General features: G+C 37.5%; 1 protein-coding gene across 5 annotated transcripts in view; it reads right to left on the bottom strand.

Annotated features, from left to right (window-relative positions):
• The window catches only part of RIMS2 (regulating synaptic membrane exocytosis 2), a 6,281,053-nt gene that overhangs the window by 1,634 nt on the left and 6,264,410 nt on the right, over positions 1 to 15,009 (bottom strand). For all 5 annotated transcript variants that reach the window (XM_044065683.1, XM_044065685.1, XM_044065684.1 and 2 more), the window contains one exon: positions 1 to 961. This exon is cut by the window's left edge. In XM_044065683.1, the coding sequence (XP_043921618.1) occupies positions 743 to 961 (219 nt within the window). In that variant the 3' untranslated portion in view covers positions 1 to 742. The remainder of the gene's footprint in view (positions 962 to 15,009) is intronic.

Below are 15,009 nucleotides of genomic sequence, written 5' to 3'. Positions count from 1 at the left end.
TTTTTTTTTGCAAGTTGCAGCCTCAATAAAATAATTTGTGTTCAGCTAAACCTCTGTCCATGCAAAAAAATTGCTTCTGTAATGTCATACAATATATAAACAAAAATCTGTATTATTTGATCCCAAAGTTAAAAGCAATTTGGGTTCTCCTGGAGTGAGTACTAGAAACTCTGAAGACTGTTTCAAACAGTCTTTCTTTCTAGCTTTCTTGCTTGCTCACTTCCCTTCTTTCCATTATTCACCAGGCTGGGATAACTGTCCTTCTGTTATAGGGCTTATACTATCTCATGACATTTTTCTGCTTGCTGCTTTTATCATTTTTGAATCTACATAACAAGGCATGACGTATGCAGCTGGCTTCAGTGATCTCTGTGGTATATCCAGGTTTTTGGGGAAGAAATTAGTATTTACTCCAAAATGAGCAACAAAAATGTATGCCACTGAAAACAGCTTCTGTTGCTTGAGACTGATTAAGTCTTTCTCTTAATCCATGGCTTCATGTTGAACTAATAAAAAATAATATCACCGAACTCCAATCATTTTAGTTCATTACAGCTCCGTTCCATCACCTGAGGGCCTCTGTAGAGCACAATGTGTGCAGCTTCCTCTGAGGACACAGGATCGCTTTTGTATCCCTAGAAACAGGCTCAGAAGACACAACATTAAGCATGCAGTGTTGCCAGGGTTTGCGACCTGTTTTTTTTTTGTAATGCTGGTTGCTATAACAACAGTTTCACAACTGCTATGAGCGAGAATATGAAGGTCCCGTTGAACTTTCAAGAGATGACTGAGATGCTCTTCTAGTCAGAGGAGCCAAAGTTGGGTCTACTAAAGAAGAAGGGGGAAACAGTTTATACCATCCAATTACCATATTGGAAAGGTCCAGTTCATCTAACAGTATCTGTGCCACCCCCATAAAAGATTTGTGATCCATACGTCCATAGTCACCCCATACAATAATCTGTTGATGAGAAAGAAAAAAGTAAAGTACACGTTATTAATCTGTAAAACATATGCAATGATTAATCATTTTCAACAATATTTTATATGAGCACTTTTTAGTATTTTTCATCGTGTCATAATTTACACAATTTTCTATGAACTGAATGTTCATACAAAAGGAAATTTGATTACAAAGTATACCAACCATACACAATATAAAAATAACACAAATTCAATATGTAACTTCAAACAATTCAATCGTTTTTTTTTTAATTAATATTAGAAGCAGGAAAAATTAACTATTCACAGCTATAGGTGTGTAATCCACTGGCCTGCAGCATGGACTAAATACTTTGGCTTTATCTCAGTCTCATCATCCAACACCATGTCATCAGAAATTATGAAGATTTAGTGGGAGGAAGTCTGCAGATCTGCTATTGCCAGCAATCAAACTGTCTTTTTTTCTTCACACTACAGACAGTGCACTGCCTTTTATACATCTGTAACATTTTAAACTATTGACAATACCATCCTATTATTTGGTGGCAGCAAAACAGTCCCAAACATTTGTATGGTACTACTAAATGTCAGTTTTCATGGAGGAATAAAATCCTATGTAGAGTAAATTAAACCAAGGAAGGCCACAATGCATTTAACACCTTTTACATGCATAAGAAAGCAACTGGGAAATTTAGATCCACTTACACCTGTAATCCAGTCCTTTAAACATATTGAGTTTCTGCTAGTTAACTTTATGATTCAGATAACTGAACATCAGTCCTCAACAGTTCCCGATGCCAGTATCATAGCTAGGGTGGAGCAACAATGGCAACTGCACCGGTACAAAGTGTTGGGGGGGGGGTCCAATCAGCCAAAGCAGATCTCTTTAATGCAATTCCAGAGTAGTGGTGGAACCTGAACACTCTGTTTGCGGTCTAAACTGTAGCAAGCAGTTTGCTACGGTTTAAAAGTAAAGAGAACTTGGACCGAAGATCCAAAGGCGGTGGTGTTTCCATATTCATAAAGGATGTGCACACCTCCAGACTGGTAGCTCAACATAATGCATCAAAGACACTTCAGGTGCAGCTAACACTGGGTAAGACAGCGATTCAGGTCATAGCCTGCTATAGGTCCCCAACCATGTCTCAAGACTCACACTCCATGTTTCTAAGCACCCTGGAGAATATTAGGGTCTAACCTAATACTCTCATACTAGGCGACTTCAACTACTCCTCCATTAAGTAGGAAAACTACTCATGTACCAATACACTTGCACAACATTTCCTGCAATTCATTAATTCAATGCCCTGGACCAGCTCGTTCTTACCTCACTAGGGGTAGCAACATCCTTGGCCTGGTCATTACTAACATGGGCGACTGTTGCTCTACACCAATAGTCAGCTCCTCCCTGGTTAGATCCGATCACAAACTAATCACCTTGGAAATCCACATACTTCACACACCCCCATCCCGCAAAGATCACCACCATAAAAAACTTATCCAAAGCTAACTTTGGGATCCTAAAAACAGAGGTGGCTAACTTTGCAGCACTCGTAAATGGAGAATAGTCACATGACCACCAAATCATACACCAATGCACTGTACAAACACGTACACAAATGCAAGGATCTCGCCATACCCAATAAAACCAAGACCCTCTCCTCCAAAAAAGGAAGCCAATCTGGTGGTCCCCTGCCATAAATAAACTCTACAACAGAAGTAGGAAACTGATGCAGAATAAGGTGAAGTCCCAAGACTGGAAAAACTCCCTTATCAGCCTCAACAAAAGGTTGAGATCTCTCATCAAATCCTCTAAAGCTAACTATGAAAACAGAATTGCAGCAGATAGTAAAGACAACCACAACACCTTCTATACTTATGTAAAGAATCTCCATGGCAATAACCAGATTTGCTCTGAGCTACCGCACAATGGTAACTCCTATAAGGAGCCAACAGATATGCCAATATAATGGCCGACAGATTCAGTGCCAACTTTACCCCTCTCACCCCCCCAAAGGACCAATCACAATACCAGTAGATTGCCAGGCACCCAGTATTACTACTGCACAGGTTAAAACAGTATAGTCCAAGGCCACGAATACAGCTACTATGGGACCTGACAATATCCCTGGCAGTGTTCTACATGAACTACAGAGTGAACTGGCACCTCACCCATGTGCCCTGTTCAATCACAGCCTCACCTCAGGCTTTGTCCCTACCGAATGGTGCACTGCTCCAGTCATCCTTTCCACAAAGGAGGAGCGACTACAGACCCTGCGAACTATCGCCCCATTAGCCTGATGAGTCTGATATGCAAAACTATGGAACGCATCATCATGGACCTAATAAACAAGGATATAGGGTATCTCCAAACTCTGGATCTCACACAGTTTGGTTTTGTGAAGGGTAGATCATGCCTGCTCAACTTGGTCAACTTCTTTGAGTCAGTCACCAGAGCTGTGGATGAAGGCAAGGTGGTTCATACAGCCTACCTTGATCTGACCAAGGCCTTTGATACCATTCCCCACTTCAGAATCATAGAAAAAAACTCACTAAGCTAGGCATCAACCCCTATATCACTAGGTGGGTTCCAAACTGGCTCACAGATAGAACCCACAGTGTGAAAGTAGCTGACTCCAAGTCAGACTGCCGACTAGTCATGAGTGGAGTCCCACAGGGTTCGGTCCTGAGTCCTCTCCTGTTTGGTATCTACTTCTCTGAAATCCAGGCCAACACAAAGGGACTCTGGCTGACAAAGTTCGTAGACGATTGCAAGTTGTGAGCTATTATTAACTCCCCAAGTGATGCTGACATCCAACAGAATGGCCTCACCGAGACCAACGATTGATGTCAGAACCATGGCCTTAAGCTCAATGCCAAAAATGTGTCATCATCCCCTTTGGGAAAAACCCGATTCCCATGAATTACCACATCAATGTTAGTCCAAGGAACACAGAAGGCGTTATAAAAGATCTAGGAACACAGGTTGACAGCAATGGCTCTTTTGATCACCACATTGCCACTGTGGTCAGAAAGTCCTTCTGTGTGGCACATCTCATTACTAAGGGTTTTGCTACAAGGAAGAAAGAGGTCATTGTCTCCCTCTACTCTTCCTGCATTAGGCTAATCATTGAGTACAATGCCCCATTTGGCATGTACCTCACTAGACACCTGCAACGAATGGAGAGGTCGCAAAAGTACCTCACAAAGAGGACCCTAGGCCTTAAACGCTTGTCCTATATGGACATACTCAAAAAACATCAACTATTCTCTGTCTCATATCGCCTACTTGGAGGCGACCTCTGCTTGACTTACAAAGCCATGTCTGATCCAGCTCTGTTAGAAATGCTACATCTAAAGAAATCCCAATCCCTCCACACCACATGCTCCAGAGAACTCAACCTCATTACTGTTTCTGCCTTTTTTTTTTTTTTTTTTTTTTTTTAAGTACATCTGTGTGCTATAGTATAGTGCTCCAGTGCTCCATGCAGGGAGCGTATAAACTGTAGCAGCTCTTTGCTACATTTGTAGCAAGCAGTTTGCTACAGTTTAAATTAAAGAACATTGTTGTTTAACTAAAACATGAACACTATAGTGCTCCATGTAGGTGGGGTATAAACTGTTTGCTACATTTATAGCAAACAATTTGCTAAATTTGCTACAGTTTAAATTAAAGAAGAATTTGTTTTAACTAAAACACGAGTACAGTAGCACTTTGAGCAGTTTGCTACAGTTTTAAAGAAGAACATTTTTTTAAATAAAATACGAGAAAGGAGAGTCAGGACAGAGCACAGAAATGGGACCTGAATGGCTGTGGTGGTGGGATGGGAGAGTGTTATGCATCTGGTCGTGTGGCTGGAGTGCCAGTAGAAGGAAGAGAATTTTTTTTTTGCTCTTCAGTGGAAGAGCTGGTGGAGGTGTGGATCAAACTGTAATAAACAGCAATCAACATAATACAATAACGTGTTTTTTTTTTCTTGCTCTTCAATGTAACAGTGGTGGTGGGGGAGCATGGATAACTGTAATAAACCAATCAGATAGGTTACTGGTTTGTGGTTCCAAAACAGGGCACTGTTTAAGCCAGCTACAATTCTGCCCAGTAGCTGTTAACAGACATCTGCACAGGAAAGAGAATTTTATGAAGTGATTATCCATCTCTGTCATAGGATAAATCCTGACTACAGCACAGACAACCTAAGCTCAGTTAGCAGCTTGGGTACCTATAACGGCTGGTCAGGGAGGACAGGAGTGAGCATCTGCTGACGGTTCATCCTTCTTGAAGTAGAAAGAGACCGTTCTGGCTCACCACATGAGTGACACTTATCAGAAGTGTTATATTCTGTGGAGTCTGATTTTAACAAGCCCATGCTGAGTACTTTCACACTTGCAAGCCAAGGGGAACTCAAGAGTGCAGAGCATGCTTCCTCTTGGAAGACGGCAAGAGGAGAGCTCAGAAGAGCCGCCAAGACAAGAGATGGGCTTTCCCATGGGAGAGGGTAAGCTATCACAAAGCCACTCCCTACCATTAGACTTTCTCTGTGGAACAAAAGGCCAATTGGGAATTCCTGGCAGTAATGAATGGGCCGTTGGGCTCTTACCTAGCCATGCAGTGCTTAGCTCCTATCCTCCTGGAATGAACAGGCTAACTGGAGCCACTGGGTAAGGTCCTGCTGGGGCAAAAAACTGTATGTATGTTTTATGAAGTGATATGATTTTGGTAGCCATACACTATGATGTCAGTTCCTGGGTGGCATGTAGCTACTCTTATTTTAATGCAATTAATTAATTAAATAATTAATTACATAAATAATACTCATGTAATCCATTTCAATCCTGGTGAAAAGTAGGTGTTAAGACAGGAAGTCAAATCCTGAATGGGACACCAGTCCATCACAGGATGTACATCCCCTGCATTCACACTGCACACAGGCTGGATCACCATGTTTTTTTTTTTTCTCTGAGAGGAATCTATGGCATCCAAAAACACAAAGCCAGCAAAAGGTGGAAAATGCAAAATGGAATGTAATTTATTGAACAAAAAACAAAGGGGAATAACCCCCTTGACAACACATGTCCAAACCGGTTTCGGCTAAAACAATGCCTTCTTCAGTGGATAACAAACAATGAGAACAACCAATACCCAGTATATATATATATATATATATATATATATATATATATAACTGGAGTATCTTGTGAGAACCAATGAAAACAGATGATATATAATTCAAAATTGGTCATTAAGACCAGGTGGAAACAGAGCTCCAAGTTTAACTATCCATTTCCTTTCCTTAAAATTCAGTATCTCATGCCAATTGTGTTTATCCCTGCATATACCCTTGATGCAATCAATAATGACAAACTTAAAAGCAGCTGATGTATGCTTTAAACCATGTCTGCATAGAGCATTGTTATGGCGTTTGTTTCTAATGTCACTAAGGTGTTCACCAATTCTAAAACGAAAAGGTCTAGAGGTCTGCCCCACATAAAAAGCAGAACAAGTGCAGGTCACCAAATAGATGACCCACTCAGTACTGCAATTGGCCCAAAATTTAATATAAAAAATCTCAGGAGTATTTTTGCTACTAAATTCCTGGGTGTGTAAAACCCGAGCACAATATGAACAATGACCACAGGGAATACACCTTCTAAATCTTCTAAATTTGTTGATGCTTTGGCTGATTTCTATGAACGGAAAGTACAGATAGGGGTTAAGGATTTAGAAACTATCTGTTTGGAGGCTAGTAAGTTTGAAACTTGTGATTCTTTTTTGTCACAAGTGAAAAAACTAACTATGGATTTATTCAAGTTGGAACAGAGCCTAAAGGAAAGAAAGCTTAACAAATTTTTTAGGGATGTAGGTGATTATGAGAGAGGTAAACCTTTTGACACATCTAAAAATGTTTCCTTTAGATTACCTAGTGAAAATAATAATAATAATAAAAAATGTTCGACCCTTAAAAGAAAGAGACCAAAATCCATACTAAAGAAAAGTTTTGATTCTTCCAGTTTTACTTCTGGGGAGGATACATCCTCTAACACAGAAGGGGAATGTGAGGGGAACCATCCAGATGTTTCACCCAATGCCAAAAGGAAAAACTTGTCCCACCCTCTGGGTTCAGATTCCGACGAGGGGGGCGGAAGCATAAAAAGAGACAAACCAAAACAGGGTCTGGAGGCCCTTTTGAAAATGATGACAGAACACTGATTATTAATTCCAACGTTCACAATATTTCTTCCGTGGAGCTTACGAGTACGCAAATTAAGATACTTAATAAAGGGTTAAACTTTGTTCCTGTTTTTTTTGTTTCTGAATATTCCTTAGCCCAGGATGTGGCTAACTTCTGTCAGTTGTTAAATTTGAAATTGTTTTATACTGATAGTGATTGTTGTTCATCTCAGGAGTTCAAGTTTAAGAAATCTACTTTTAATCCGCCTATGACACATTTGGTAGGTGTGTTTCAAAAGAATGTGTTAAAGGATTTACACTATTATCTAAAGGATTTTCCAGTATCATATAATAATTTGTTCATGGATGAAGTGCAGAGTGTGGATGAGCTTGTAAATAAAAAGAATTTAGTTATAACTCAAGCTGACAAAGGTGGGGCGGTTGTAGTTCAAGACAAGGCTACTTATGATAAGGAGGCCATCAGACAATTGGGGGATAAAGAATACTATATGCACATGCCCTTGGATCCATCTCCTCACTTCCAACTGAAAATTGGACAATTTTTGACTCAAGCAGTAGAGGAGGGGATTATCACACAGGCTGTGAAAAACCAACTCATGGTTTCATCCCCTAGGCAACAATATTTTTATTTGTTGCCTAAGATATATAAACATGCCACCAATCCACCAGGTAGACCCATTGTCTCAGGACATGGGTCTCTCACTGAACCATTGTCTGAATATCTTACTCATTACTTGAAACCATTGCTCTCTTCCATCAGAGCGAGGATTCAAGACACTACTCAATTTTTGGACTTAATTAATGATACACAACTTGAATCCCATTGGTTATTATGCACTCTGGACATCACCTCTCTCTATACCAACATTCCACATTGGGCGGGTTTACAAGCCTTGGACTATTGGTTGGCTAGATCTGGTCTTTATCAACCTGGATTTAATACTTTTCTGGTATGTTTGACAGAATATGTGTTGACCAGTAATGTTTTTTATTATCAAAACCAATGTTTTTGGCAAATCAAAGGTACAGCGATGGGTGCGTCTTTCGCACCCATCTATGCGGATCTTTTTATGGCATATATTGAAGAGGTCATGGTTTATGACCCCAATCATAACATTTACATGTGCGAGATGGACATCTGGCGTCGTTATCTGGATGATTGTTGGTTGGTGTGGAAGGCTGATGAGAGTTATCTCAAAGAGTTTGTTGATTATCTCAATGATAATATATGGGGAATTGAATTCAAGATGACCTACCATAGATCCAGGATGTTATTTCTGGATGTGGAGGTCAATAAGAACGTGGATGATACTTTGTCCACTACATTATTCAGAAAATTTCCTGAATATAATTCCTTATTACACGCTACCAGCTTCCACCCACAACATATCATCCAGAATATACCTAAATCCCAATTTTTGAGAGCCAGAAGGATTTGTTCCAGCCAACAGTCTTATGTAACTATTCGGGATGACCTTGCCCGTAGATTTATTGAGAGAGGTTATCGCCCAGGTACGGTTAATTTGGCTAAACATTGGGCTTCCACTCTAAACAGGCAGGATTTATTATGTTATAAGGATAAGAACACGGATGTTGCTCAACAGCCTTTACGGCTGGTTACTACCTATGGACGAAATTCCAGGGGCTTTATGAATATTATTCATAGACATTGGAATATTTTGATGGCAGATGAAAAACTTCACCCCTTCCTAAGAGATAGATGTTCTTTCTCTTTTAGAAGGGGACGCACATTAGGTTCCATGTTCAGTCACTACAAGAGGCCTTTTCTTGATCCTATAGGTTCCATTCAACTATCTCTTACAGGGGGACCAGTTTTGGGGTGTATTCCCTGTGGTCATTGTTCATATTGTGCTCAGGTTTTACACACCCGGGAATTTAGTAGCAAAAATACTCCTGAGATTTTTTATATTAAATTTTGGGCCAATTGCAGTACTGAGTGGGTCATCTATTTGGTGACCTGCACTTGTTCTGCTTTTTATGTGGGGAAGACCTCTAGACCTTTTTGTTTTAGAATTGGTGAACACCTTAGTGACATTAGAAACAAACGCCATAACAATGCTCTATACAGACATGGTTTAAAGCATACATCAGCTGCTTTTAAGTTTGTCATTATTGATTGCATCAAGGGTATATGCAGGGATAAACACAATTGGCATGAGATACTGAATTTTAAGGAAAGGAAATGGATAGTTAAACTTGGAGCTCTGTTTCCACCTGGTCTTAATGACCAATTTTGAATTATATATCATCTGTTTTCATTGGTTCTCACAAGATACTCCAGTTATATATATATATATACTGGGTATTGGTTGTTCTCATTGTTTGTTATCCACTGAAGACGGCTTTGTTTTAGCCGAAACCGGTTTGGACATGTGTTGTCAAGGGGGTTATTCCCCCTTGTTTTTTGTTCAATAAATTACATTCCATTTTGCATTTTCCACCTTTTGCTGGCTTTGTGTTTTTGGATGTTCTATTTTCATAGCCGAGCAATGGTCACACGTGCACCTTTTTGTTACTGATAGGAATCTATGGCCCCAAGTGATAATCTATGTGAATGTAAGCTTCATGCAGACATAGCACAACAGTTTGTAGAGAAATCAAATAGAAAGTTAACACCAGTTGTATAACGACACGTAAACCTCACCGGTATATGGGAACATGATACCAATTACATCAACTTCTTTTTTTTTGTTTGTTTTGAATGGTTGATCTAACTTCAGTGTAATAAACACAAATTATTTATTTATTTATTTTTTGCTTTAGAGAGGATATTGCGGACCTTGCACTGTTCTAAATTCCTTTCGTTAGATAAATCTTGGGACCAAAAGCAGACTCCCTAAAGAGCAACCAATCAACCTGTGTTCATTTGTATTTAGGAGACAACATCATCAGTAAGGTTCACCAGGCTCTGAAACTGCTGATTACATACCTTTTTCTATAGAAGTTTAAAGTAAAGCAGTGTCAGAATCAAAGGGAGACAATGCCTTCTTTTTAACAGACTCAGCCTTTTCTAGATCATTTTTATGATTTTCTCTGTTTTTGCAGACTCTGAAAAAATACCTTTTCTTTGACTTTTCCAAGGACGTAGGTAATTTTTGGTTAGGAATAAAACTAAGGGTTTCAGCCTTCTTAAATCTACATCTTGTCTACACTACATATAAAACTGACAGCCATTGTATTATGCTCAATGTCTTAACAAAAAAAAAAAAACAAAACAAAAAAAAAACACAGAATAAGTACTTTTTGGAAATACTTGCCTACCTCATTTACATCTGTTGACCAAAGCAGCTGCCATATGTAAATAACTGAAGCCGACAGTTATTAAGATTTACTGGTAAAACTAATTAACCAAAGCCACTTCTGAAAAAAATACTACGTAGAAAAGGTAGAAAATATGACATATTGTGATTGATATATATATATATATATATATATAGATATATATATATATATACGCATAGACTCCGTGACACTCCTTCTGAAACACATCCACACCACCACGATAGAACAACAGAACAGTTCCTCTACACAACAGCACAAAACCAGCTCGACTGCTGAAACTTGTAAAACCAATAATAAATTTAATATACATGAAATGTTAAGCGCTTTCACTCACAAACATTGTGAGCTTCTTCAGAACAACCAATCATTCGTACATTTTTAAATACATAAAAAGGCGCCAAACTATTTGATAACAATCCACTATTCTTAAAGAGACATGATGCCATATGAGGTAAATGTAAAAAAAAGAACATAAAATTCACACATATATAGACTTCACACATATATAAACATATTCCTGATATACTTAATAAAAAAATAATACAAACATATAAAATACAAGAATAATTATACATATTAAATGTTTATCTTCTTCTATCCAACAGTGGTTTAATAGATATAAAATCATTTAATCCAGGGGGGATGTTAGCATCAGTAAGTAATTGCCACCATATTTCCTTACAAGCCAAAACATTTTTAATATCACCCCCTCTAGGTTCAGGGATAATGTTTTCCAAAATACCAAAAGTAAATTTGTGTTCATTTCCATGTTTTTCCACATGTTTGAATAAAGCATTTTTGTTGTCCTTAGTCCTGATACTATATAGGTGGGCATATACCCTCTTCTTAGAACACCGCTCTCTCTTACCTATATAGTATCCTGGACAAACCGTGCATTTAGCCAAATATATAACATATCTGGTTGCACAATTTCCTTTAACAAATCTAATCTTAGTTCTATTAATGTTATCCAAAATTAAACCTTCACTTTCATTTATAGTATGACATTGGTTGCATTGTCCACATTTTGTGGTATGCTTATTCCTATTCTCTGATCCCCTATTCCTATCACCTTGTTCTAAATACCATTTGATGTTTTTCCCCATTTTATATACAAAAAATGGTTTCAAACCTAATACCGCTTTGATTTCATCATCCACTAAAAAAATATTCCACATACTGGAAATAATCTCTTTTAACATTGTTTGTGTATGGTCCATACTCTATTACACACACTCTATTAAAACCATTTGAAATGGATTCTTTCTTGATGTTAGAATTCACCCCTTTTGCCCTAGCTCCCAACAACGGTATGTATTTTACACCCCTTGCCCCTAACACATATTTCCTCACATCATCCATCATCTCTACCTGATAATTTCTGTCTAAAAATAAACTAGTAATAAAATTTAGTTCATCAATAACATCCTCATAATCCGATGTCATGCGAATATCTCTCACACATTGCCCCTTAAAAATATTGTATTTTATTTTTCTCGGATGATTACTGGAATATTCTAAATAAGAATTAGTATAAGTATTTTTCCTGTAAATTTTCGATTTAAACTCATTAGACCCTTCAAATATGTAGGTATCCAAATATGGAACTCCAGAAGTAGAACTTGTAACTGTAAACTTCAGATACTCACTACTGGTGTTAAGGTATTCCAAAAACTGGTTAAGGCATTCTCCATCACCTTCCCACAGAATGTAAATATCATCCAGAAATCTGGAATAATAACTCATGTCTTTGTAAAATTCACTATTAAAAATAGTCGAGTTCTCCCAATCAAGCATAACCAAGTTGGCATATATGGGGGCACAAGCGGCCCCCATAGCTACCCCCTTGGTTTGCCTGAAGAGTTCCCCTTCAAAGTAGATGTAATTATGTTCTAACACAATAGACATAAGCTCTAACAATAAACAAGTACTATCCCAGTCTAGATTACCATACTTATAAATGCTGTTTTGGAAGGCTTCCATCCCTTCTTGTTTGGGAATACTAGAGAATAAATCGACCACATCAATCGAAATAAATGTCAAATTAGATTTCCAACTGTTAACTGGAAAAATTTCCAAAAACTGCCAGGAATCCTTAACCATGTGTTCCACTTTGTCGTAAATGTGTTTCAATTCATTGTCTATGACAACACCCAAAGGAAAGGTTTTAGACCTACTACCAGATATAATTGGTCTGAAGGGTGGAATTAATTCACACTTGTGAGTCTTAGGTATCCCTATTAAAGTGGCCAGTTGAGGAAATTCCACTTTCATGAATTTATACAAGTCCTCTGATATTCTCCTATCAAGCAAAAACTCCTCTATGTACAAGTCTATTCTTCTATATGCAATGTTAATTTCATTTAATGACACTATCTCATAGTTTCCAGAAGTATGCAAAATATCATACATTCTCGTATTATACTCAGACCTGTCAAATATCACGATACCACCACCCTTATCGGGTTTCATTACCCTAATGTCTTTGTTATTACTTAAATCCTTGAGTGTATGCCATTCTAAGTTGTTTAAGTTGGTATTAACCTTCCTATTTTTTCTGTTCTGCAACTGGTAAATTTCCCTTGAGACTACATTATCAAACAATTGAACAGTAGGATGCATAATGGGGACAAAGTTGCTTTTTTGCTTTAATTTATTCACTTTCCCTCCAATTTCCTCACCACTTCTAAAAAGCAGACTTAGATTGAGTCTCCTAATAAATAAGTTAAACTCCTGAAGACAGTCGACTAATTTAAAACATCCTGTAGGTATATATTTCATTCCTTTTGATAGTATATCAAAATGGACCTTATTAATGGGAAGTTGTGTATAATTATATATCTTGAAATTTTTATACTTAAATATTGGGCCATCAACCTCAATTCTACTTTCATTTCCTTCTTCCTCAACTACTTTAGATGTGCTACTAATATTTAATACTTGTACCCCTTCTTTCTCCAATTTCTCCCCTTTGTCCATTCTGTATATTCTCTTCCTTCCATGTCCTTGTGAAAATTTGAATTCAAAGGATGCAATTTGCCATTATATAATGACTGCCTTTCATATCCATGTGTTTTATCATCAAATTCTCTACCTGTACTGCTGGAGGGATGTGCAGATAACCTGAATTGTTTGGTCTCACCCCAGGTGTAAGACGCACCCTTACTATATTGTTCCATATCTCTTTGAATTTTCTTACACTTCTTCTCATATATTTTATTAGTCTTCTGTTCCGCCAATTCAAAATGCTTAATATACAATCTTTCCCATTGAGGAAACATTAAATCCTTAATAATAATTTCATTCAACTGTTCAACTTCGTTCATCAGTTTACACAGTTTCTCATCATTGCATTTTATCAATAAATTCATATATTGTGTTCCAAATGAGTCAAATAAATTAGTAAATTCATTTTTAGTGTTAATTGATAAATCGACCCCCATGGGTGTCTTAAAAAAACGAAGTTGAACAGTTGAATGAAATTATTATTAAGGATTTAATGTTTCCTCAATGGGAAATATTGTATATCAAGCAGTTTGAATTGGCGGAACAGAAGACTAATAAAATATATGAGAAGAAGTGTAAGAAAATTCAAAGAGATATAGAACAATATAGTAAGAGTGCGTCTTACACCTGGGGTGAGACCAAACAATTCAGGTTATCTGCACATCCCTCCAGCAGTACAGGTAGAGACTTCGATGATAAAACACATGGATATGAAAGGCAGTCATTATATAATGGCAAATTGCATCCTTTGAATTCAAATTTTCACAAGGACATGGAAGGAGGAGAATATACAGAATGGACAAAGGGGAGAAATTGGAGAAAGAAGGGGTACAAGTATTAAATATTAGTAGCACATCTAAAGTAGCTGAGGAAGAAGGAAATGAAAGTAGAACTGAGGTTGATGGCCCAATATTTAAGTATAAAAATTTCAAGATATATAATTATACACAACTTCCCATTAATAAGGTCCATTTTGATATACTATCAAAAGGAATGAAATATATACCTACAGGATGTTTTAAATTAATCGACTGTCTTCAGGAGTTTAAATTATTTATTAGGAGACTCAATCTAAGTCTGCTTTATAGAAGTGGTGAGGAAATTGGAGGGAAAGTGAATAAATTAAAGCAAAAAAGCAACTTTGTCCCCATTATGCATCCTACTGTTCAATTGTTTGATAATGTAGTCTCAAGGGAAATTTACCAGTTGCAGAACAGAAAAAATAGGAAGGTTAATACCAACTTAAACAACTTAGAATGGCATACACTCAAGGAATTAAGTAATAACAAAGACATCAGGGTAATGAAACCCGATAAGGGTGGTGGTATCGTGATATTTGGCAGGTCTGAGTATAATACGAGAATGTATGATATTTTGCATACTTCTGGAAACTATGAGATAGTGTCATTAAATGAAATTAACATCGCATATAGAAGAATAGACTTGTACATAGAGGAGTTTTTGCTTGATAGGAGAATATCAGAGGACTTGTATAAATTCATGAAAGTGGAATTTCCTCAACTGGCCACTTTAATAGGGATACCTAAGACTCACAAGTGTGAGTTAAT

This window comes from Protopterus annectens, chromosome 3.part0 (genome assembly GCF_019279795.1).
Source record: "Protopterus annectens isolate FY-2018-M chromosome 3.part0, PAN1.0, whole genome shotgun sequence".
Lineage (NCBI taxonomy): Eukaryota > Metazoa > Chordata > Ceratodontiformes > Protopteridae > Protopterus > Protopterus annectens.
This window is presented reverse-complemented; position numbering and strand designations above follow the sequence as displayed.